At 38.7% G+C, this 22449-nt stretch overlaps 7 protein-coding genes across 7 annotated transcripts; 5 read left to right on the top strand and 2 right to left on the bottom strand.

Annotated features, from left to right (window-relative positions):
* Positions 1 to 6583: 6583 nt before the first annotated feature.
* Positions 6584 to 7210, top strand: HO173_012467 (uncharacterized protein; the record flags this gene model as incomplete). Its single annotated transcript, XM_037314336.1, has 1 exon — positions 6584 to 7210. The coding sequence occupies one exon, from the start codon at positions 6584 to 6586 to the stop codon at positions 7208 to 7210; it is 627 nt and encodes a 208-aa protein (XP_037158788.1).
* A 2026-nt stretch (positions 7211 to 9236) lies between these two features.
* On the top strand, positions 9237 to 11662 carry HO173_012466 (uncharacterized protein; the record flags this gene model as incomplete). Its single annotated transcript, XM_037314335.1, has 11 exons — positions 9237 to 9288; positions 9448 to 9506; positions 9575 to 9715; positions 9762 to 9838; positions 9887 to 10052; positions 10270 to 10364; positions 10415 to 10598; positions 10675 to 10885; positions 11078 to 11154; positions 11209 to 11282; positions 11341 to 11662. The coding sequence occupies 11 exons, from the start codon at positions 9237 to 9239 to the stop codon at positions 11660 to 11662; spliced, it is 1458 nt and encodes a 485-aa protein (XP_037158787.1).
* A 264-nt stretch (positions 11663 to 11926) lies between these two features.
* Positions 11927 to 13601, top strand: HO173_012465 (uncharacterized protein; the record flags this gene model as incomplete). The annotated part of the gene is made up of 6 exons (XM_037314334.1): positions 11927 to 11967; positions 12191 to 12218; positions 12268 to 12431; positions 12566 to 12692; positions 12757 to 13067; positions 13265 to 13601. The coding sequence occupies 6 exons, from the start codon at positions 11927 to 11929 to the stop codon at positions 13599 to 13601; spliced, it is 1008 nt and encodes a 335-aa protein (XP_037158786.1).
* A 730-nt stretch (positions 13602 to 14331) lies between these two features.
* HO173_012464 (uncharacterized protein) lies at positions 14332 to 17200 on the bottom strand (the record flags this gene model as incomplete). Its single annotated transcript, XM_037314333.1, has 16 exons — positions 14332 to 14369; positions 14436 to 14487; positions 14634 to 14730; positions 14793 to 14954; positions 15007 to 15026; positions 15163 to 15224; positions 15277 to 15339; positions 15389 to 15427; positions 15540 to 15673; positions 15771 to 15934; positions 15990 to 16072; positions 16123 to 16389; positions 16442 to 16711; positions 16766 to 16866; positions 16968 to 16981; positions 17135 to 17200. 16 exons carry the CDS (start codon positions 17198 to 17200, stop codon positions 14332 to 14334), a joined length of 1632 nt encoding a protein of 543 aa, XP_037158785.1.
* A 429-nt stretch (positions 17201 to 17629) lies between these two features.
* On the top strand, positions 17630 to 18608 carry HO173_012463 (uncharacterized protein; the record flags this gene model as incomplete). The annotated part of the gene is made up of 3 exons (XM_037314332.1): positions 17630 to 17716; positions 17771 to 18007; positions 18057 to 18608. 3 exons carry the CDS (start codon positions 17630 to 17632, stop codon positions 18606 to 18608), a joined length of 876 nt encoding a protein of 291 aa, XP_037158784.1.
* Positions 18609 to 18667: 59 nt separating this feature from the next.
* On the bottom strand, positions 18668 to 19595 carry HO173_012462 (uncharacterized protein; the record flags this gene model as incomplete). Its single annotated transcript, XM_037314331.1, has 3 exons — positions 18668 to 18745; positions 18807 to 19458; positions 19525 to 19595. The coding sequence occupies 3 exons, from the start codon at positions 19593 to 19595 to the stop codon at positions 18668 to 18670; spliced, it is 801 nt and encodes a 266-aa protein (XP_037158783.1).
* A 463-nt stretch (positions 19596 to 20058) lies between these two features.
* On the top strand, positions 20059 to 22238 carry HO173_012461 (uncharacterized protein; the record flags this gene model as incomplete). The annotated part of the gene is made up of 3 exons (XM_037314330.1): positions 20059 to 20139; positions 20199 to 21818; positions 21984 to 22238. The coding sequence occupies 3 exons, from the start codon at positions 20059 to 20061 to the stop codon at positions 22236 to 22238; spliced, it is 1956 nt and encodes a 651-aa protein (XP_037158782.1).
* Between the last annotated feature and the right edge of the window lie 211 nt (positions 22239 to 22449).

Genomic DNA, 22449 nt, shown 5'->3' with positions numbered 1-22449 from the left:
ATAAGATATAAATATTAAAAATAATTCTATTATATACGTTAATAATTAAATAGATTTTATCTTTTAAGCTATTTAAAAGCGCGATATAAAATTTAATAATAAGCTTTATTATAATTTAAATATAAAAATATTAATACGTTAACTAATAAATATTAAGCTATTATAAAAATCTTAAAATATTAAATATAATTATATTTAGAAGATAAAATTATAAATCTTTATTAATATATAATTAATTTAATATATAATAATAAAAAATCTATTATAAAAGCTACGCTATTTAAATTAATATTTTAATTTTAATTATTACTCTTATTATTATATAAATAACGCGAAGCTATCTTTTATTTAAATATATTTAATTTTTAATTTTAATTATTATTATAGATATTATTAATTTATTCTAAAATTATTAAATATACTTTTATATACTTTTTATATCTTATTCTTTTTTTAATTAAATAGCGATTAAATTCTAAATTAAAATAAATATTTAGAAGAGAAAAGTTTATAAATACTTAATTATATAATTTTATTTCTTTTATACTTTTTATAATTATTAGAATAATTAATAATATATAATTATATTTTATAATTATATCTATAATAATTAATTAATTTAATAATTAAATTATATAAAGATAAATATATTCTCGTTTTTAGTTTAAATAATTTAATTAAAATAATTATAAGATTTAGATTCTTTTTCTATAATATAACTCGCTTTCTATATATTATATAAAGATAAATATCTATTTAAATAGAGATTATTAGAGTTAATTATAAAGTATAATAATAAAAGACTTACTCTTAAATTAACGAATTAGAAAGATTTTTATTATTTTATATAATACTTTAAAAGCGAATCTTTAAATATAATAACGCTTTAATAAATTTTAATTAAGTATAATTTAATAAACTAGGCGTTAAAAGAGAAGCTTTAAAATTATAAGATTAATCGATTTTTAATAATAATAAATCTCGCGTAAAGCTTAAGTTATAGCTCGCGTTAATTATATATAATAAATATAATAATAATTAGAAAAATATATTATCTAATTTTTATTAATATCTTAATATTATTAAAATAGAAATAATATTTATTAAAGTAGTAGTAATAGCGATTAAAGCGATAGTAATATTTAATAAAAACTTTATTTTAACGCTATATCTAATACTTTAAAATAATATTAGCTTTTTTAAAAAGTTATTAATAATAGATTAAGCGTATATAAATTAAGCTCTTTACGTAATCTATCTATATATTAACTTAAAATTATTAAAAAATAAAAAATAAATATATAATTTAATAATTATATTATATTTTTAATATTATTATAATAATATTAAGTTATTTAAATAGAAGTTTAACGTATAAAGAAGATAGTCTAATAATAAGAAGAATTAATATAAAAAGAAAGTCTTAGAGAAAAAGAAGGGGAAGAAAAGCTTAAATATCTATCGCGTATATTAAATTTTTAAATTATTTTATATTATTTAGCTTAAATTAAATATTAATAAAATACTTTCTCTTTAATTTTAAAGATTTAAATTTAAACGAATTATATTTATTAAGCGCTATTATCTAATATAATCTTAATTACTTTTATAATAATTATAATTATTATTATAACTTATATAGATTAAAAGATAAAATATCTAAAAGAGTAAGTTAATAAGTAATTATTTTTACTTAATTTAGCTAATACTAAACTATTATAATTTATTAAAATTTTCGCGTATTTTATTCTTACTTTCTTATCTTTAAGTCTTATTATCTTTATAAAAAAAATTATTCTTTAAATTAAACTTTATAATAATATACTTATAATAACGTATAATATATATTCTCTTTATTTCTAATATCAATACTTACTAGAATTAACGCTCTTTTTAATAAAATAAATTTTAATTAAAATTAAGAATAACTTAGTATTCGTAGATATTTATATAAGCTCTTTAATTCTTTTATATATATTTATTAATTTATCTTTTTATAATAATTAAAGTAGAAGAGACTAAGTTTAATAATTTATTATAATAAATATTAAATATTAATAATAATAACGATATTAAAGAGTTTTAATATAGATTAATTAGATAGCGATTAAACTCTTAATTAAAATAAAAAATAGAGAATAAATTTAATTAAAATAAAAATACTAAGAGATCGCGATAGCGAATAAATACGTTTATATTTAAAGAGAAACTAATTAAAAAAATAAAGAAAGCTAATATCTTAGTTATTAATTATATTATAATTATTAAAAAATATAAAGTTAAATATATTAATATATTATTATTATAATAGAAGTAAGCTTTTAAGTAAATTAGATAAGATATAATAGATAAATAATAAGTAATTTTTAATTTTAATTATTATTCTAATAAATTTATATTTTAATAATATTATATAAAAAAAGTATATAAGCGTAATTATAAAGAAGTTTAAAATTTCGTTTATTACGCGAATTATTATATACGTAGATAAAGATAAAAGCTCGAATTAAAAGAAAATAAATAATATCGAAATTAAATAAAATATAAGTGTTAAAAATAATTTTATTATACGCGCTAATAATTAAGTAGATCTTATCTTTTAAGCTACTTAAAAGCGTAATATAAAATTTAACGATAAGCGTTATTATAGCTTAAATATAATAATATTAACGCGCTAATTAATAAATATTAAACTATTATAAAAAATTTAAAATATTAAATATAATTATATCTAGAAGATAAAATTATAGATCTTTATTTATATATAATTAATTTAGCGTATAATAATAAAAAGCTTACTATAAAAGTTACGCTATTTAAATTAATATTTTAATCTTAATTATTACTATCGCTATTATACGAGTAATATAAAACTACCTCTTATTTAAATATATCTAATTTTTAATTTTAATTATTATTATAGATATCGCTAATTCGTTTTAGAATTATTAAATATACTTTTATATACTTTTTATATCTAATTTTTTTTTATATATCGCGAGAAGATAGCTTAAAGAAATATAATTTATTATATTAAGCTATAATACTTTTAAGAGAATACTAAGAAATATATTAATTTTTCTAAATTAACGATTTAATAAAAAGATTATAATTATAATATATATAATTTTATACTAGATAACGATATCGAAAATATATAATAAGCGTATAAAATTATTATCGATAATTTTAATTATAAAGTATTAGCGAATTTCGCGCGGTTAATATTAGAAGAAGATAAGCTTTTCTTATTACTAGTAGATATAGCTCGCTTTCTTTTATATATATAAAGTAATAAAATATAATTATATTTAATTCTATATCTTATTAATTTAGCGTAATTATTAACTAGAATAATAATTAGAATAATTACTTCTAAATATAGAAATCTTAATCGAGATATCTTATATATATATTAGTATATATAATAGAATAAGGTAGAGCTAAACTAGAAAACCTTGAATTTATATGTGCAGCCAATTATTAATTCGTTAGGTCTACGCTTTTTGATTAGATATCGCGGGTAAACAAATTAGCGTCCGCAACTATTAAAAAAATAGGTGTACATTATTAACATATAGAAAAACTTTTTTGTTTTCTATTAACTTTTTGAGATTTTAAATTTTAAATTTTGGAGCGCAGTCTGCGCTTTCCGAATTTTTAAGAATTTTGAAATTTGGTCTTATAATTATTAAAGCGCAAGGAATTCAAATATCGCTCACCAGAGTTCGCTCGACAGCCGGACAGCCCTGATCAAAAAAAACAGGTATACATTATTTGATTTTAGAATAACTTTTTTGTTTTCTATTAAAATTTTAAAATTTTTTATTTAAACTATAGAGTATAATGTGGGCTTTCAGATAAAAAAAGAATTATTAAATTTAGTCTTATAGATATTTAAAGATAAGGAATTCAGATATCGCTCACTAAAGATCGCTCACCAAAATTTACTCGACAGCCCCGATCAAAAAAAATGATTATGAATTTAATTTATAGGTCTTTACTCGTTATTTTATAATATAATATTATAGATATATTATATCGTAAGATATTCTATTAAAATCCTATACTATATTAGATATAAAATAATATAAATCTTAATAACTTATATTATATTAGAGTATAATATAATAGATTAATATCTTATATTATATTATATCTTTTCGACTAGTAATCTATTTATATATTAATTTATAATATTAAAAACTCTTAAGAGAAGATACTTAAATAAGAAAATTAATTAAAGAGTTAAATATCGATAGAATAAGAAGCTTCGTCTATATTAGATTATAAAGTTTTTTTATATAATTATAGAGTAGCTAGTCTTTATAGATAAGACTTTATTTAATAAATTTATAAGCTAATAATATAGAGTTTATACTTTTATTAATTAAAACGATTAATATTATATAGATTTAAAAAGAGAGTATTTCTAAAATATACTTTTAACGTATATAGAGGTCTATATCGAAAGTTCTACACTCGCACTAGTATAGCCCTAATCCTACTTTCGAAAAGCGACTCTATAGAGAAGAAGTCTAGAAATATCTTCTTATAGCGTATAATGAAATTTAAGATACTTCTTTTAGCCTTAATAGAAGTATTAAGTCTCGAAATCTAACTAGAGCTAGGTGCGATTTCGAAGAACTTTAGATATATTATCTAGATAATCCTTTAGATAAAGCGTTATTCGAAGTTTAAGCGTAAGAGTCTTAACGAGTATAGAACTTTCGGTGTAGATCTCTATATAGTAAATAAATATCTACTCTATATTAGATTTAAAAAGAGATAATTTAATATTAAAGTCTTCTTTCGATAATTAATTAACGAGTTACTATCTTATTACGATATTTTCTTAATTTATTATAATATTACGAGTAAAGGCCTATGAATTAAATTCATAATCATTTTTTTGATCAGGGCTATCGAGTAAATAGGTGAGCGATCTTTGGTGAGCGAACTTTGGTGAGCGAACTTTGGTGAGCGATATTTGAATTCCTTGCGCTTTAATAATTATAAGACCAAATTTCAAAATTCTTAAAAATTCGAAAAGCGCAAATAGCGCTCCAAAATTTTAATAGAAAACAAAAAAGTTATTACTATTGTGAATAACGTACACCTATTTTTTTAATGAGGGAGGCGCGGGAGGGCGAGATTTTGATGGTTGCGGACGCTAATTTATTTACCCGCGATGACTTAGCTGGTCTAATCAAAGAGCGTAATAACTCTAAATTTATAATTGGCTGTATATACAAATTTAAGATTTTCTAGTTTAGTTCTATCTTATTCTATTATATATACTAATAATTATAAATAATACTAATATATACTATAATTCTTATATCGAGAAGATAATTCGTTAATATAATTACGAGATTCGATATTTACCTCTCTACTTATTAGATTTTAATTTTATCGAGCTCTCTTTTAATATCTTAAAGATATAAATTTAAAGATACTTTTATAAGATATAGCCTTAGTTCTAAAAGAACTTTAATAACTTTTTATAATATATCATAAGAAGAAGTTAATATAATCGCTTTTCGAGAGAGTATTTTAAGTATAATACTATAGAAGACTATATCTTTAAGACGAATATAAGAAAGTTAAATAAGGCTTTTAATAAGTGCGATATTTAGATAGATTTTAAAGACTAAACTATATTTACTATTATTACTACTATCTTAGAGTTATTAAAATCTTTATCTATCGCTATTAAAACTTAAATATCTTTAAATCTATCTTAAAGCCTCTAGTTAAAGTATTAGAAATCTTTAATTATATAATAATACGATATATAGTAGATATAAAATTCTTTATTACTTTTAGATACTTAATTATTTATATATTTATATTAATAATACGTTTTACCTCTACGATCTTATTCTTTTATACCGCCTTAGAGGTCTAAGACCTTTTTTATTTAAAGAATTACTTTATAACTAAATAATCTAAATCTAATTTATCTATAGAATTTAAGCTTTAAGTAAAAATGAAAGAAGAAGTAGAAGTAGACTATTAAGTAGATATTAAGATATATTAATATACTTAAGATAGCTATAATAGCTATAGAGTATATATTTAAAATAGATACACTTAAGATAAATACGTTTAAGAAGAAGATAAAATATATAATAACTATAACTAAGGCCTCGATAATTAATATTCTTATTAATATATAAACGAATATATTATAAACTAAGAAGATCTTTACTACTATTAATATAAGTGTCATGAGATGCCTTAGGGACACTCATAGGGCCACTAGCGTAGGCTTGGCACCGCACATATCTGCCTGCAGACCACATAGATTAATCAACATCTTTTACACCACACACATATATGAGTCAAACCATAATGATTCCTTAACAATTGGTAGCAACACCTTAAGATCTAATTCCACTTGATCCTATGATGTACTAGACGTCTCTTTACGAGCCACGTCTACACCACACGTTTACGCAAAGCCCACATCAACACCTAATAGTATAACGCTCTAAGCCGATCCTTCAACACACTCGCTGTCATCGAGTATCTTTTAACACCGTCCCATCGATCCTTTCACTAGGCCTGTCGATACACCATGGCTTCAAATACCTTCGACCAATCACTTGCGAGGCTTGATCAGATGATAGCAATAATCAAATCCCGCATGACTCCTACGGAGCTACAAGCACTTGAAGCATTCGATCTACTATCCTTTGACGATAAGATGGCCCAATGGGAAGCTCGATCTAGGCCTACTCAGCCAGCCACTCAGCCAACTCAGCTAGCCCCTCAGTCACCTACTCAGTCAGTCACTCAGCTAGCCACTCAGCCAGCCACTCAGCCAGCCACTCAGTCAGCCACTCAGCCAGAGCACTCAGTTGAACAAGAGGAGGAGTCACTACAACAGGCAAATGCGGAGAACACTGCGGAGAACACTGCGGAGAAAGCAAGCGACAACAAGGCCACCATCAGCAAGAACACGGCTCAGCTCTCCATAATCCCACGTCATATACTCTCCACGGTTCCACATCAAATTACCACTCAGCAGGCGGAGAACGACACTACGATTTGGCCTGCTATCTCTGCATGCCTAGACAATATCACATTGTGGTACATCACTGCAATGAGCACACAAGAGAAGGACCTACTACGTCGATCGCAGCCAATTGGACCTCTGCAGGCAAGGGTCACCTATCGGACGATGCATATTTGGACGAATTGAAACCGTCCGATGTCTTGCTCATCATTTCATCATTCGAATGGTTTCACTGCGGTAGGAGAACTCGTGGGATTCATACCACTAATCGGCCTGGTGTCTTTATTCCTTTCCAGCATTTCGAAAACTCATTTATGCATGCATACTTCTTGCCATGAGGACATGGCATTTCTCTGTTTTTTGTGGGCAATTGTCATGAGATGCCTCAGGGATACTCATAGGGCCACTAGCGTAGGCTTGGCACCGCACATATCTACCTGCAGACCACATAGATTAATCAACATCTTTTACACCACACACATATATGAGTCAAACCATAATGATTCCTTAACAATAAGGCTATTTATTTTATAGAATCCGTTATAGATTCAGCTAATCGTATTTTTAGCTACTACTTATTAAAGATTATATATCTTACTATAAAGTCGATAGCTTCTTCTCTTTCGCTCTTAGCCTTCTCTCTTTTAATCTTCTAAAGAGACTTTCGCGAGTCTATATTTATAGCGTTTTAATTATAAACTTAGAAATTATATAATCTAATAAAAGACTAATAGATTAATATATTCGATTTATTATTTACTATAGTCTTACTTTAAAAAGACTATTAAGTATAATTTATATTATAATACTTATTAGAGTAATCGACGAAGTATTAGTTATTCTTATTTCTATAGCGAGTATTATAATATTATTAATAGTTAAGTAGCTCTTTATCGAAGTTATTAGTAGTCTAAAGTATATTCGCTTTAATTCTTACTCTATCTAGTAGTTTATTTATTTAAATAAGTCTATTAATTAATATAAATTCTTTTATTAATATAGATATAAACGTAGATTTTTATAAAGACTTATTAACCTTAGCTGAGATCTCGATCTTTACGATTAATTTAGGCTTTTAATTATCGACTTTCTAAGTAATAACTTTAATAGTTTTATTTTATTTAGCCTCGGAAAGATTATTAATTAATTATAAGATTTATATAACTCTATTATAAATAGAACGTATATTAATTATATAGTTAACGAGTTTTCAGCTCTTAAAGTAACTATCTCTTTTCTTAATTATCTTAATAAGTATTTATTTAAATAATAATATACTAAATACGTTAAGTCTTTAAACTTCGAGGTTTATAGATTATTTTAAACGCTTATTAACTCGTAGAGTAGCTAATAGATTTAAAAATAGGTTATTAGTCTATTTCTTTATTTTTAATTTCTCTATATTTAAAGTAATCGGCTCGTTTTAAATAATTCTTAATCGGCGCTCTTTAGTAAGACGACGTCTAGCCTTCTCTTTATCGTATTTAACTATCTTCGCCTTCTATTCTTTCTTCTATCGTTATTACTAAATTTTAACTCTATTTATTATTATAATCTATTAAGCTTATATATTTTTTAAAATTATATATTTATAAACGACTTTAATATAAGAGTCTTTAAGTTTAAAAGCGAGGGTAATTATATTTAGCTAATTATTACTAAGATCTAATTAGCTATTCTTAATAATCGCTTAGATATAAGAGAATATCTTCTTAGATCTCTTAGACTATCTAGTCGAAGGGAAGATTAATAAAAAAGAAAAATCCTAACTACGTCGATTAGAAGATATTTCGAAATATTAAAGTAAAATACTAAGAATCGACTAAGTGAGATATATAAGAGCTTTTAAATATAATAAGGAAGGTGGTAGAATATAATATGGAAGAAGATTCATCTACTCAATACTACTTTTAGTGGGGTGTGTGTGAGAATCTCAGTGCCAAGTATTCCAACGTTTTCTGCACACGCTAATTCGTGAAATTTGATTGGTCCCGCATTCCCGCACATTCTAAGCTCCGCGAAAGAAGCTGGACAAAAACAAATTCCGGGACCAAAAAATTTCCACTACAAATAGCAAGGTGATACTTTCATCTGAGAAAAATATAATTGTAGAAAGACATCAATCATCTCAACTGCACATAAAATCAGGTTATTGTCTGGTTTTTCAAAATCGACTTCTCGCAAGGGTCTTTTTCTTCGACTTTAATGCAGTATGGCTTCCAACAATGAGTATCAAACTCCATTCAACTCGCGATACTGTACCGGTACGTAGGTACCGAGAATGATCTTTCCTATTTGGTACTGAAGTGGGTCGCAAGACATGTTTCGGGAGCAAAATGAGCATTTCTAACTCCCGGGACCTGTCTTGCAAGCATCATATCAGTCTACCATAGAAAAGCAACGCTGACCCCCAATCGTGCCAGAGGAGATGAAGCAGCTCTTCTCCCCTCGGAACCGCTTCTCAACATGGAGACGACTTTGGGTTCGTCTGACTCCACCTTTTCAGCACGTCTCAGGATGCTTGCTTCCTCAAAATTAATCAAAAGATAGACTTGGCTAGCGGAAGCAGAGAAAGAGCTTGGGCTAGCAGGCATTTCAGATCAGGCCTTGGCCGAAATGCAATCTCATATAATTATCAGAGACGAAGAATTCGCGCTGATAGAGGTGGAAGAGAAGAGGAGGCGACACGACGTAGGATGCCTCGAATAACATATCTATTCATCTAACCGATCTGTAGGTGATGGCCCACGTTCATGGCTTCGGGTTGGCCGCGCCTAGTGCTGCAGGCATCATTCATCTGGGAGCCACATCTTGGTCCGCCTTGCATTCTATGAAGATTGAACGGATCCTAACCAAAGACAGCTACGTAACAGACAACGCCGATCTCATTTTCCTGAGAGATGGACTCGACCTTCTCTTACCAAAGCTTGCCACAGTAATAAAGAAGCTGTCAGACTTCGCCCGCAAATATCGAGACCAAGCATGCCTTGGATACACCCACGGCCAGCCGGCAGCATTGACCACCGTGGTATGTATCTTTTCCGAACAAAACCCTCCTATTCCAGACCATTATTGGAGTTGCGAGACATGATCCAGGAGCAGGATGCTTTTGCCTCCTGTTCCGAACCATTATCTGGTTTCAAAGACATGGTTCGGGAGTAAAGGACGCTTGATACCCCTTCCGCCTGTGTCAATGTTCGGGTTCTTGTCTTGAAGAAGTAATGCTGACTCCGAAATCATTATAGGGAAAGAGAACATGTCTCTGGATTCAAGATCTTTTAATGGATTTAAGGAACATTGAGCGTTCTAGGTCAGATCTTCGCTTCCGAGGCGTCAAAGGGTAGATTTCGCGGTGCAATCAGCTCCCCAAGTTCGCTAATGCATCTCCAGGGCTACTGGCACGCAAGGCACTTTCCTTTCTCTGTTCAGAGGAGACCATTCTAAAGTAGAGGAGCTCGACGAGCTTGTTACGAAGAAGGCGGGTTTCGAATCAGTCTTCACCATCAGCTCTCAGACGTACTCTCGCAAGATCGATCTCGACGTCTGCAACTCTCTTGGCTCGTTCGGCGCGACAGTGAGCAATTTGTCCAGTCCATACCGCTTTCTGATCCATGTCTTGTGTTGCAACCACTGACCCAGAAAACCACCAGTGCGAGCGCATTTTCACAGACATCCGCCATTCCGCAATGATGAAAGAAATCGAAGAACCGTTCGAAACAGATCAAATCGGAAGTTCCGCAATGGCGTTCAAAAGAAATCCCATGCGCTCCGAGCGAGGATGCGCGCTCGGACGGAAGCTGCAGAACCTGCCAATGGACGCTATGGCTACGTATGCTCATCAGTGGTTCGAACGAACGCTAGGTAAGTGACCAGTCGATTATTCCATCCGCTGGTAGGGTGTACATTTCAGGTGTATGACTCATTAAGTTTCGGTGTACATTTCAGGGGTCCATTCCTACTCTTTGGCATAGAGCGCAGGACTGAATCCCTGGATTGCACACCCTGCCAGGGGATAGGATGAGGGCTTTCGGAATCTGACAAGGTCTACTACAGATGATAGTGCAATCCGAAGAATTAGCATTCCGGAATCATTCCTTTGCGCTGATGCGTTGATGCTACTTTTGGACAATGTATGTAATGTAGTAGCACGCATACCTAAGAGCGACATATGCTAATCATTGTAGGTAATGTCCGGTCTTGTCGTGTACCCAGCCGTCATCGAGAGGCGAATAGCCCAAGAACTTCCCTTCATGGCTACGTGCGTCCAGTTTCCCCAACCCGCACCCCAGAATTCTCAGCACTGACCCCTTCCGCAGCGAAAACATCATCATGGCCCTCTCCGAAGTCGGCGTCTCCCGGCAAGAAGCCCACGAAGAAATCCGCGTCCTCTCCCACCAAGCTGCCGCGGCCGTCAAAATGGAAGGCAAGGACAACGACCTACTCGACCGTATCCGAAAACAAGAGTTCTTCAAGCCGATCATTGGACAGCTGGATCAATTGCTTGAACCCAAGAGTTTCTACGGTAGGGCACCGCAGCAAGTGGATAAATTCACAGGGCCTGGTGGCGAAGTTGAGAGCGCGTTGGCGAAGTACGAGGATGTGATTCGGAAAGGGGGAAGGGTGGATTTGAATGTTTAGGCATGTGGTATCTGTCTCTTTTAGAGAACTGTAGTAAGGGTTCAGAACCCCGAATGGTGTTCCAATAAAACACTTGAACTCTATGAGGTAAGAGCAAGCTCATAAGCTGGGATACGTTGACGGACGGCCAGGGCGCTTGCTCGCCAGAAGAGAGCTGGGCAGATGACATGAATGAATCAAGATGTGAGAAGAGAGTAGCGAGCTACACGTCTATCACAAAATTGCTACAACGAGAAGTTGGGAGATCTTCGCTCGCGGTCACAAATGTTTTCGCTCATGTATTCTCGCATACGGGATAGCGGTCGGTAAGGATATTCTTCCATCGACACTCCAACCTTGATGAAGCCCACTTCTCTTCCACTGACACTCCACACTTTGTGAAGCCCACTCCTCTTCCACCAACACTCCAAACTTTGCCAAAACCCAAACACAATTGACATTTGTGGTGTTTGTCATTGTGATGGCTGTGAGTCGACTTGCCAAAATATCTGCAGTTCGAGGTGATAGCTAACTCGGTGTTCTCGGTAGCATCCTCCGCAAGCAAAATCAAACTGCAGTATGTCTTAAGACCGGTCCTTTTTTTACGTGTGCTGACTATTTTCAAGTGCCCTTGGATCGAAGTGATGCGGGAAGATTGGCCTGCTTGGGTCAAGTCCTTACACGATAACGAAAGTCGTGACAAGAGCGCTCTTGGCGTCTGGACGGATCCAAAGAGCATTCAGCACCATGATGGTGCGCGATGTGAACACTGTGTTTCTAGGGATCGCGAGTGTGTGGTGCGGCCCTCTGGGAGGATAGAAAAGGTGTGCTCGTTGTCTAAAACTTCAAAGACTTTGTTCTTTCCAGCCGTATGTTCCTGTCTCCCGTTCCTGATGGCAACGCTAATCCTCGGCTTTATTCCAGTAAACAAGAAAAGTGGCAAAGAGACTTACCCTCCAGAACCAATCTCGAGATTGTCATCGATGAGGCCCCGCGGACCTCCAAGAGGTTATGGATTGAGGCTTCTCGAAATCAGCCTAGAATTTGGACAGTAGGGGAGACTCATTGCCCAATCATGAAATGTTGATTTCACAAACCTAACAGCATCCGTGCAGATAGTCTTCTCAGGCATGTTGAAACGCATGGGCTGTTCCGTCAGGATTCTAGGTTGGGAATTATTTGATAAGGTCCGTTGCCCACTCCCAGGCTGCAACTCCAAGAAATCCGCAATGGATCTGGAACAACATGTTCTGTATATGAAGTGCGCAACGAGTCCAACGCAATTCCATGTCCCCACTTCGACTGCACAGATAGCCCACGTCGCTACACGCCAGGGCAAGCTGGCGACCACAACGGGAACTCCAATGGTCCGAAGACCATCAAGTGCGTTCTTACTGGTTGTAAAAATTTGGATGTGCTGTACAATGTGAATGGTCACAACTATCATATCTCCACTCACCATGTTGAGCTTTCTTGTCCCGTTCCAGACTGCGGGATTCTCATCCACTCACGGACGCATATGCGACTTCATTTATCCACATTTCACGGTGTCAAATCGACGATGGAAAATGTTGAAGCTGTTGCCTCTTCATTAGTCAACGCTGACTATCACGGCCATTAAAGAACCAAAATCCGAGAAAGCCAAGAGAACGATGCTATAACAGGGAACGAACGTCAAGTCGAACGTTTCATGCAGGATGGAGTGGACATTTCAGAAATCAATTCAGCCGGAACCGCGTATTGTCAGGATGAAGCGGCGCTGGACGATGACATCGAACATGAGGAGGAAGAGGACGAATTTGAAGAAGAAGAGGGCGAGTATGAATCAGGAGAGGAAGCTGTTTCGACCGTCAAAGACAACCTTAGTATTCGAACGATAATTGACTGCACAATCTCGGTAGGAAAAACTCGGTCGGACTTTCTGGCGTCAAAAATCACATCGACTGACGAGATTCTTTAGTGTGGATTTAGCACTGAGGCCCGCCCTATATATTAAAGAATATAGTGCCAAACTTATGGGTAAGAGATCCCTAAATCTCGGGTAGTAAAGTTGCTGATGTGAGGTCTGAATCAACGGGGACTAAACGATCCATCCTACTTTAGCTCGCAATATAGCTCTAGCACCTAAAGTATGCTATGGATCAGGTTCGCTGAAGTCTTGTCAGGTTCAAGGGCTTCTCAGAGGAGCCTTTGTCTCTGGAGACGGCGAGAATCATCAGATGTACTAGAACGGGGGCCGATGGGTGTCTTGAGCGGCAGCTGCGTCTCGATGATCGCTGTTGGCGGTGCAGCGCACTTATCAAGAAATGAGGCGAGCTAAAGAAAGGGGGAATATTCCCCGAGAACGTATCTCGATTGACCGAATGTGCCCGATATGGCTGTTCCGAGGCCCCATAGATTGGGACCAAATACTGCTGCGATCATCTCACGAGTGCTATGTAATGGACGCGCAAGACTTAGGAAGTTTTTTTGAAAAGCTTCTACCGCCGCCGAGATGCGCGAAAGGCACGAGACAAGAAAAGGCTTCCGCATGCAAATCCAAAGACGGGCTCCCATATCGATGAGCCAGCAGATATGCTCAACTTTTTCATGTTCCAAGATTTGGAAACGATAGAGCCTTTCATGGCGACTTCCTAGGCTCAATTCTGGACGATCTCAGGCTGGATCAAGGCCGTGTTTCCCGCAGATAGCTACTCCAACTCTATGGTTCCAGGGGGCTTCGAGGTTGCTGCAAGCCAGATTAGTGCTGGTCGTCCCTGTGTTTCCGGATTTCTGAGCATGAATTATAACTCGCCATCGTAGAAAACCCTGGACACACCCCTCACTTCGTTGCATATTGTCGTTGCCTTAACAATTTCGTAGTCAGTATCTCTCTTTTAATGAAGATAAGTGAGCTCCGACACACGTCTGAGGAGCAAGAACTCCCAAGACATGTCTCACGACTCAAAATTAGGTCAGGATAAGAAAGATTTCAACAGAAAACAGAACGTACCACGTCCCTTACAAAATCCATTGGAAAGCAGTACGCCTCTGCCGTCATGAAGTCTTTGGAAACAACAGCCCGCAGAACTATGCATTGCTCATATGATCTACGCAGATTTCGGATTCAGTACAGCCATTTCGGTGCAGCAACCGGAGTTGCAAGACTTACCTCTGGTCACCTACAACTCCAACCGCTCTTACTCCACCCAGAATCGCGGCAAAAGCCTGGGAAATGCTGGTGTACAAGCCTGCATTTTGAATGGCGTCGAGGAAAATCTTGTCGGCCTGCCTAACGATCCGTAACTGGCTTTCTGTGACTTCCCCAATAACCCTGAATAAAGGTTAAAAGGGTTCATTTCGTGGTCTTCTTGCTCTGCACAAACCTAACGCCAAGTCCAGGGCCCTGAATGAATCAGGAGTCAGTAGTTCTCCTTTAAGATGGTTTTAGATTCAGAACACATGTCTTAGGATGCAGAAAAGATCTCCGGCTCCCAAAACATGATTAAAAGGGGAGTATTTGATATGAGAAAATGTCTTACTGGAAATGGATGCCGCCAGACAAGATTTTCTGGTATACCGAGTTTCATCCCCAACTCTCGTACTGGTTCGGACTTTAGCCTGACTGCCACCGAAGCAAGGCGAGAGATTGTTACCCTCATCCTTGAAGCACTCCCTTAAAGGCTCGATAAGTTTGAGACCCATTACCGCAGGTAAACCTTTCAAAGTCAGTTGAGGTCCCCCAGTAACCTCAAACGACTCTCTTACCGCCCACATTATGGTGTGTTTTTATGGTTTGAGACGGGCCTAGATAGGTATTAGCAGGTCGCAGGTATCCCAAATTGAGGTGCTTGGGTTATTCGAAAGCGCGTGCCAGCCCAAAGAACCGTATCATTAACAGCTTATGAGAGCTTATCACCTCGAAATGCTATGCTTTCAATTACGTCAGGATACAGAGTTCCTTGTAGCAGCCATTCGATGTCGCCGGCTTTGGACGAGTTTTTGGCTTCTTCTTCCATCTTCTTAGCCGTTTCCTGGAAGACTTCGATGAAACTAAATGATTTCGGAGTCAGAATGTCTCTTTTGGGACGATGTAAGAGTGGTGAAACAGGTCTCGGGAATTCTTCCACTCCTAAAACAAGTCCCTTACTTTCTTCCGATTATTTTCCGCTTCTGCTCTGGGTCAACTACACCAATTAATTGATCCAGAAAGCGCTGGCTTGCATCCACCACTGTCAGTTGTATACCAAGTGATTCTGTAAGCGTTTTTTGTACTTCCTCCACTTCGTTATGTCGTAGGAGCCCGTTGTTCACCTTTGAGGGAGCCTTGTCAGCGTGCAGCATTTGTATTTCCACTCAATTCACATACTAAAACCGCATGAAACCTATCGCCAATTGCTTCATGTGTGATCTTTGCAGCCACAGTGGAATCAACTCCCCCAGATACGGCGCCTGGCACATATCAGCACCGTGAAGTCCTTGCATATGTCGTGGAGACGTACCGATGACTTGGCCCTTTTTCCCAACCAAATCCCGTATCCTTGCAATCTCCTTTCCCACAAACTCATCCATCGTCCAATGCTGCCTGGCCTCGCATATGTTCACGGCAAAGTTCCTGAGTAGCTCCGTCCCTCGAGGAGTGTGGGTGACCTCTGGGTGGAACTGTATACCGAAATAGGGCTTTGTCTCGTGTGCTATACCGGCAAACGGGGCATTAAATGTTGTGGCAATCGTCAAGAACGATTGGGGGAGATGTGAGAGCTTGTCGCCTTTAAATTTATGAGCTGAGATGAGTGGCAGAATCCCCGGAGTCTGACTTGCCGTGACTCATCCAAACCTCTAGCTCGCTTCCGAGCCCTGAAAACAGGCGATCGACATGGACTGCTACTCCTTCATGCTGCTTGACATCAAGCTTTGCATGTCCGTACTCACGCTTCTCTCCTGCCACAACATTCCCTGCGAAATGCCAGGCGATTGCTTGAAGGCCGTAGCAGATGCCGAGGATCGGAACGTCGAGTTCGAAAACAGCTGGATCAACGGTTGGAGCACCTTTTTCATAGATCGCATACGGTCCACCAGAGAGGATGATTCCTGTTGCCCTTAAGTTCAAAGCGAGTACAGAATAATTCAAGGGATTAGACCCACCCTTTGGTTTCCACGAGAGTTCGAGTACCTTGGCCGTGCAGGGCAGTAATTCAGAATAGACATTGAGTTCGCGCAGTCGTCGGGTAATCAAATGGGAGTATCTAAGCAGTCACAATCACATGTCAGTAACTACCGCCGTTTTTGAAGATTGCTACCGGTAACAGTTATGGTAAGGCAGGAGAGTTTCAGATTGGTAGCGTACTGGCTACCAAAGTCCTATGAAGGTTTCGGGATCAGTATCGCTTCTTCCAGATAAAATCCTAAGCAATGAGATAGGTCAAAGGGGCATCCAAAGCCTTTTGCTCCCAAGACATATCTTGAGACTTAAAAAGAGGTCTTCAGTAGGGAAGAATTCTCTCTGATACATACAAGCACCAGAATAGTATCGAATGTTTTGTTTGGAGGCTCGGTCGCAGTCTTCTCGTTGATTGCCATGGCTTGTAGCCTAAACACCGGACAAATTGGCAGGGAAGCAAGCTCGTGGCCGGCAGAGAAAGAGAAGTCTTGCGAATATGTTTGTAGTGGGAAGAAAGGATGGACTGAAAAGATCTATGGAAGCAGACTCCAGATAATATTTTTCACCAAGCTACACTAAGGTATGCTGTATAAAAATCACTTCTTATCGCACTTCTCCTAATCTAAGGTCTCTGCTCGTTTTTGATTCAGAGTGGGACATGTTTCCACAAATTCAAATTTGATAATTCGCGAGAATTTGAGAATTCAATGATCCAAATCCTTATCGATTACTCGTAGGTACGTAAAGTACCTTAGGGCTGCAGGCTTGGCAGGGCAGATCGGCAATTTTTGGAGGAACGAGAAACCAGCGGGCAACATCACCCATCTCTATCGTTTGCGCAACGAATAATGGCGAAGCGCAAAGAGATCGACAACAACCGGGGGGGAGAGCTTAAGCCCGAGGAGAGTAGCTCTGAAGAGAGCAGTAGTGACGATGTACGGACATAGTCTCCATGTCTCGCCCATGCGTCTAGCCTGACTGTTACTCAGGATACAAACATGCTCGACGTGGAATTCGAATGGTTTGATCCTCAGCCGGAGCACGATTTCCATGGTCTCAAGACATTGCTGCGCCAACTCTTCGACGTGGATGCGCAGTCCTTCGATCTCAGCGCCCTGGCCGACTTGATTTTGGCGCAACCTCTGCTGGGATCTACTGTTAAAGTAGATGGGAATGAGACAGACCCATATGCCTTTCTCACGGTCCTCAATCTCCATGAGCACAAGGTACTTAGGAGTCTACGATTTAATGAGCCAAGATCTAACAAAGCAATAGGACACGCCAGTCATCGAGAAAATGATTACCTACATCAGAGCTCAAGCCAAGCGCACTGGAGCCCTTTCAGAACTGGATGACCTCGTGGAGAATGCTGCCAATGCCCGTATCGGACTCGTGCTGACAGAAAGACTTGTCAATATACCATCTGAAGTAGTACCACCAATGTACAAGATGCTATTGGAAGAAATATCATGGGCAATTGAGGAGAAGGAGCCATACGATTTCACCCACTATCTCATCTTGTCGAAAACCTATAGGGAAATTGCTTCGGCGCTAGATGAAGAGGACACGCCGAAATCAAAGAAGCAGAAGAAGGCTAGCAAGAAGGGGGCTTCGGAGGTTTTCTACTTCCATCCTGAGGACGAGGTTCTTCAAAGACATGCTTTGTGTTCTGGTAGCTACGAATACTTGGTGGAGGGCGCCAAGTCAGATTCCAAGAGGACGTTTCAGGAGCTTGGAATCAAGCCAGAAGGACACATGATCCTAATAGTAGCCAACAAGTTTGAAGCAGCTGTGAAGGGGCTTCAAGAATACTTTTCTCAGAGCTAGGATGGGCGCTTCGGTCCCTTGAGCCATGCGTTGAGGCATAGGCTTCGACTTTTGAACATCTACTCCCATTCTGTTCCTTTGAGCCGCTGCATAAGGTATTCCACCTCCACTACCTTAGTCAATGGTATCACGGTTTCCTGACTGTATCAGCAGTGAAATATAGAAAGATGCCCTAGCGATTGGACGAATCCTTCTCACCTCGTACATCGCAACCACGGCATCCACATTGATTTTCCCCCCACCCTCAGCACCTATACTTGGATCTGTCCCATATGTCCTCGCCTTCAGCCCGAGTCGTTCCAACACTTTCTTCTCGACCTTGGCATTAGTGATAGCTGCATCAATTCCCTCACGGTCCTCTTCATGTATCAACTTTACAAATCTCTCCGTTTCCTGTTGGAATTTCGATTCGGCTACGAACTTCCCAAAGTGAATCCTCCGCGACAAGGCTTGCAGACATGCCACATCACATGTCGCAGCAGATCCATAGTTCTCTTGCTTCTCGCCGCGGTCTTCTCTCCCAAATTCTCTACACACTCTGGGCAGAACCACCTCAATGTACTTCTTCTTGATGGTCTGATTGACATCAACATTGTTGGGATGCAAAATCCTAGGGTAATCTAAGGGCTGCAGAATGGGTGTTTGAGTTGCATCAGGGAAGAAAGGGTACTCGTCCGGAGATTCATAGCGGCGGATGAGTGACTGCAAGCGCTCTTGTTCTCTGAGCATCCAGTCAAACAAGCTGAGAGGACTACCGGGGATCTTGACCCCGCCCGGCTGGTAGATGGTTGGACTTAAAGGAAACTGAACACGTTCTATGAGATGGAACGTTATGGTGTCCTCTAGGCGACTGAAATGTGAATCAGTCTTCAAGAATTCCTCCCTTTAGAATATGCAGGTCTCCTTGAGATCTTACATCAATTGAAAGCGTATATTTGCCAGATCGAGTGCCTTCGAAGCATCCGAAAGATCAATTGCGGTATCCATAGTGATAATTCAAGTGGGACATGAAATTGAGGAGGAGTATTCTTGTATACTCAGAATATCGGAACGGACTGGGTCAAAGCTTGTAGGATCTTGCTCTAGATGAAGATCTCAGATGACTCGACTATGGCTCCGAGCCTGCACACATCCTTGACGAATTATACATACAGAGTCGAATAAAGGTATCCATCACAAAAAGAAAAGCGAAGAGGACCGCAGATCATCGGAGATCATCACTCCCTCGAACTGTAAGGTACTTTAACCTGAGGATTGATATCCAGCCCTACAGACTTGGCGGCAGCAAGTATTGCCGGACATCAGATGCTCTGCTTTGGTCGTGTGCCAGCGTTTCGGTGTCCCTGTCAGCTTCTTTGTTCATGCTCATTTGTTTGAGATTTTCGGAGAGGCGCTGTATACGATCGCTTCCATATTCCGTCCTTGGCCTACGTTGACACCATCCCACTGAATGGCGAGCCGCGATGGCTCTCCAGCGCGTCATCGAAGGACGGCGTCTGAGGAGAGCGGCATGCTGGGGACAGCCTTGACGGTACCATGAATTAGCCCATTAACTCGTATTCTGCTCAAATCTGACGCCTACGCCTACAGACTCGACATATCGAAGCTTTCGGGCGAAAAGTAACGACTACAGCAACCCACCTCATAGGCGACCCAGAGAGTAGCGTCCATTACCAGCATGCCATGAGCGCGCTGCAGAAGGAGCTACGGCGGCCAGGCATCCAACAACGGGTCTTCTCGTACGCCAAAGCCTCCCCGACAGAATTGGTCCGGTCCAAGTTATCTACCACAGAAATCCAGCATCGAGCCCTCACCTACCTACCAGACGAACTTCTTGCGAATATTCCCGAAGACGAGAATGTATACTCTCTATTTCAAGGCTTCCAGGCCACTCTACCGGAAGGTGAAAGTGAACACAGGAAAATGCACAAAAGGCGTAACTCGAGAGGGCAGAAACTACTAGAGGCCGATGATGCAGAGGACAAGACACCGCTGGAGAAATTGAAGAAGGAGAGGCATGGGCTGAATCACCGTTTGGAGATGATGGGTGTCAGGAAAAACATGTGCTCGTCAGAGATCCGGGAGATCGATAATAAGATTTCAAACCTGAACACTATGCGGAAGATTGTTCTAGAGAGGCTTGGAGATTTGGAGCAAGATGAGGTACGAACGGAGCAGGATCTGCTCGAGGTGGATAACAAGCTCGAAGATCTACTGGAAGAGCTGGATGATGCAGCTACATTAGGCCACACAACAGTGACACCACCCACGGAGATGGACATAGAGACTGAAGTCACAACCACGGGTACCCAAGACATGAGCGCCTCCTTCATGTCTGCCTCCATCTACGAGAAACTTCCCTCTCCCAAAGCAAAACGCAACAAACCCACCCGCCGGAAATCTACACCTATCAGACACGAACATTTCGAGCCTGGATCCGCCATCAAGGAATTCCAAGCCCATAACGACATGATCACAGCCCTTGATTTTGATGCTCCTTTTGGCACCATGGTCACCTCCGCCTTAGACGATACAGTGAGAGTATGGGACCTCAACCTTGGCCGATGCATCGGACTTCTAGAAGGCCACCAGGCCTCCGTCCGCTGTCTGCAAGTCGAAGACAACCTGGTAGCGACTGGCTCCATGGACGCATCCATCCGGCTCTGGGACCTCAGCAAAGCAGAATACTCCCCTCGCGAAGACACAACAATAGAAGAGGAGGACGAAGATCAACCTGCTTCAGACAACGTCGATCGTCCAGCATCCCCACATACCTCAAGCATGCAAGACTGCCCCCTCTTCACCCTTGAAGCCCACGTCGACGAAGTAACGGCCCTCCATTTCCGCGGCGATACCCTCGTCTCCGGCTCCTCAGACAAGACCCTCCGCCAATGGGACCTAGTGAAAGGCCGCTGCGTCCAAACCCTCGATGTCCTCTGGGCTGCCGCTCAAGCATCCTCAACCATGAATACTACAGACGCCAAGTGGCGCGCCACGGGCCGCATCCCTGATGCATCAGCAGATTTTGTGGGAGCCCTGCAGTGCTTTGATGCAGCGCTCGCGTGTGGGACAGCGGATGGCATGGTTAGACTTTGGGATTTAAGAAGTGGACAGGTGCATAGGAGTTTAGTGGGACATACGGGGCCGGTTACTTGTTTGCAGTTTGATGACGTGCATCTTGTGACCGGGAGTCTGGATCGGAGTATAAGGGTAAGCCACGCTCCACATCCTTTCTACCTCCATCATCATCCTTTTCCAATGCTCCCGGTGCCCCGAAACCTTCCCCCGCACGGGGCGCACGGGGAAGAATAATCCCATCAGGCCCATCGGGGCACAGGTCCCATCCAGAAACACTCGCCGCTAACATGACTCAAGATCTGGGACCTCCGAACCGGCTCCATCCACGACGCCTACGCCTACGACAATCCGGTCACGAGCATGATGTTCGACCCTCGCCGCATCGTGGCTGCGGCCGGCGAGAGTGTGGCGAAGGTTTACGACAAGACGGATGGGCGGCATTGGGATTGCGGGGATGAAGATGGGAAGAGCAGTGTGGAGAGGGTGAGGGTCAAGGATGGGTATTTGACGGAGGGAAGGAGGGATGGGGTGGTGGGGATTTGGACTTGCTGATTGGTGCCGGAAGAGGGCTGTATGTACTTACCGTAGCAGTGGTGGAATGCTACGCAATGGAAAGCTGCCTCCTCATGTATGGGGGCCTTTTCGATTGGGTAACGGCAAAATATTCTCGCTTTGGAACCTCAACTGCTTCAATTTCTCCCTTTTTTTGGGTAATGCGTCTATGCCAAACGGTACAGTGCACGCTTTTGTGGTAACTCATACA

Source organism: Letharia columbiana (genome assembly GCF_014066305.1).
Source record: "Letharia columbiana isolate WasteWater2 chromosome Unknown Sc0000081_s0, whole genome shotgun sequence".
NCBI lineage: Eukaryota > Fungi > Ascomycota > Lecanoromycetes > Lecanorales > Parmeliaceae > Letharia > Letharia columbiana.
This window is presented reverse-complemented; position numbering and strand designations above follow the sequence as displayed.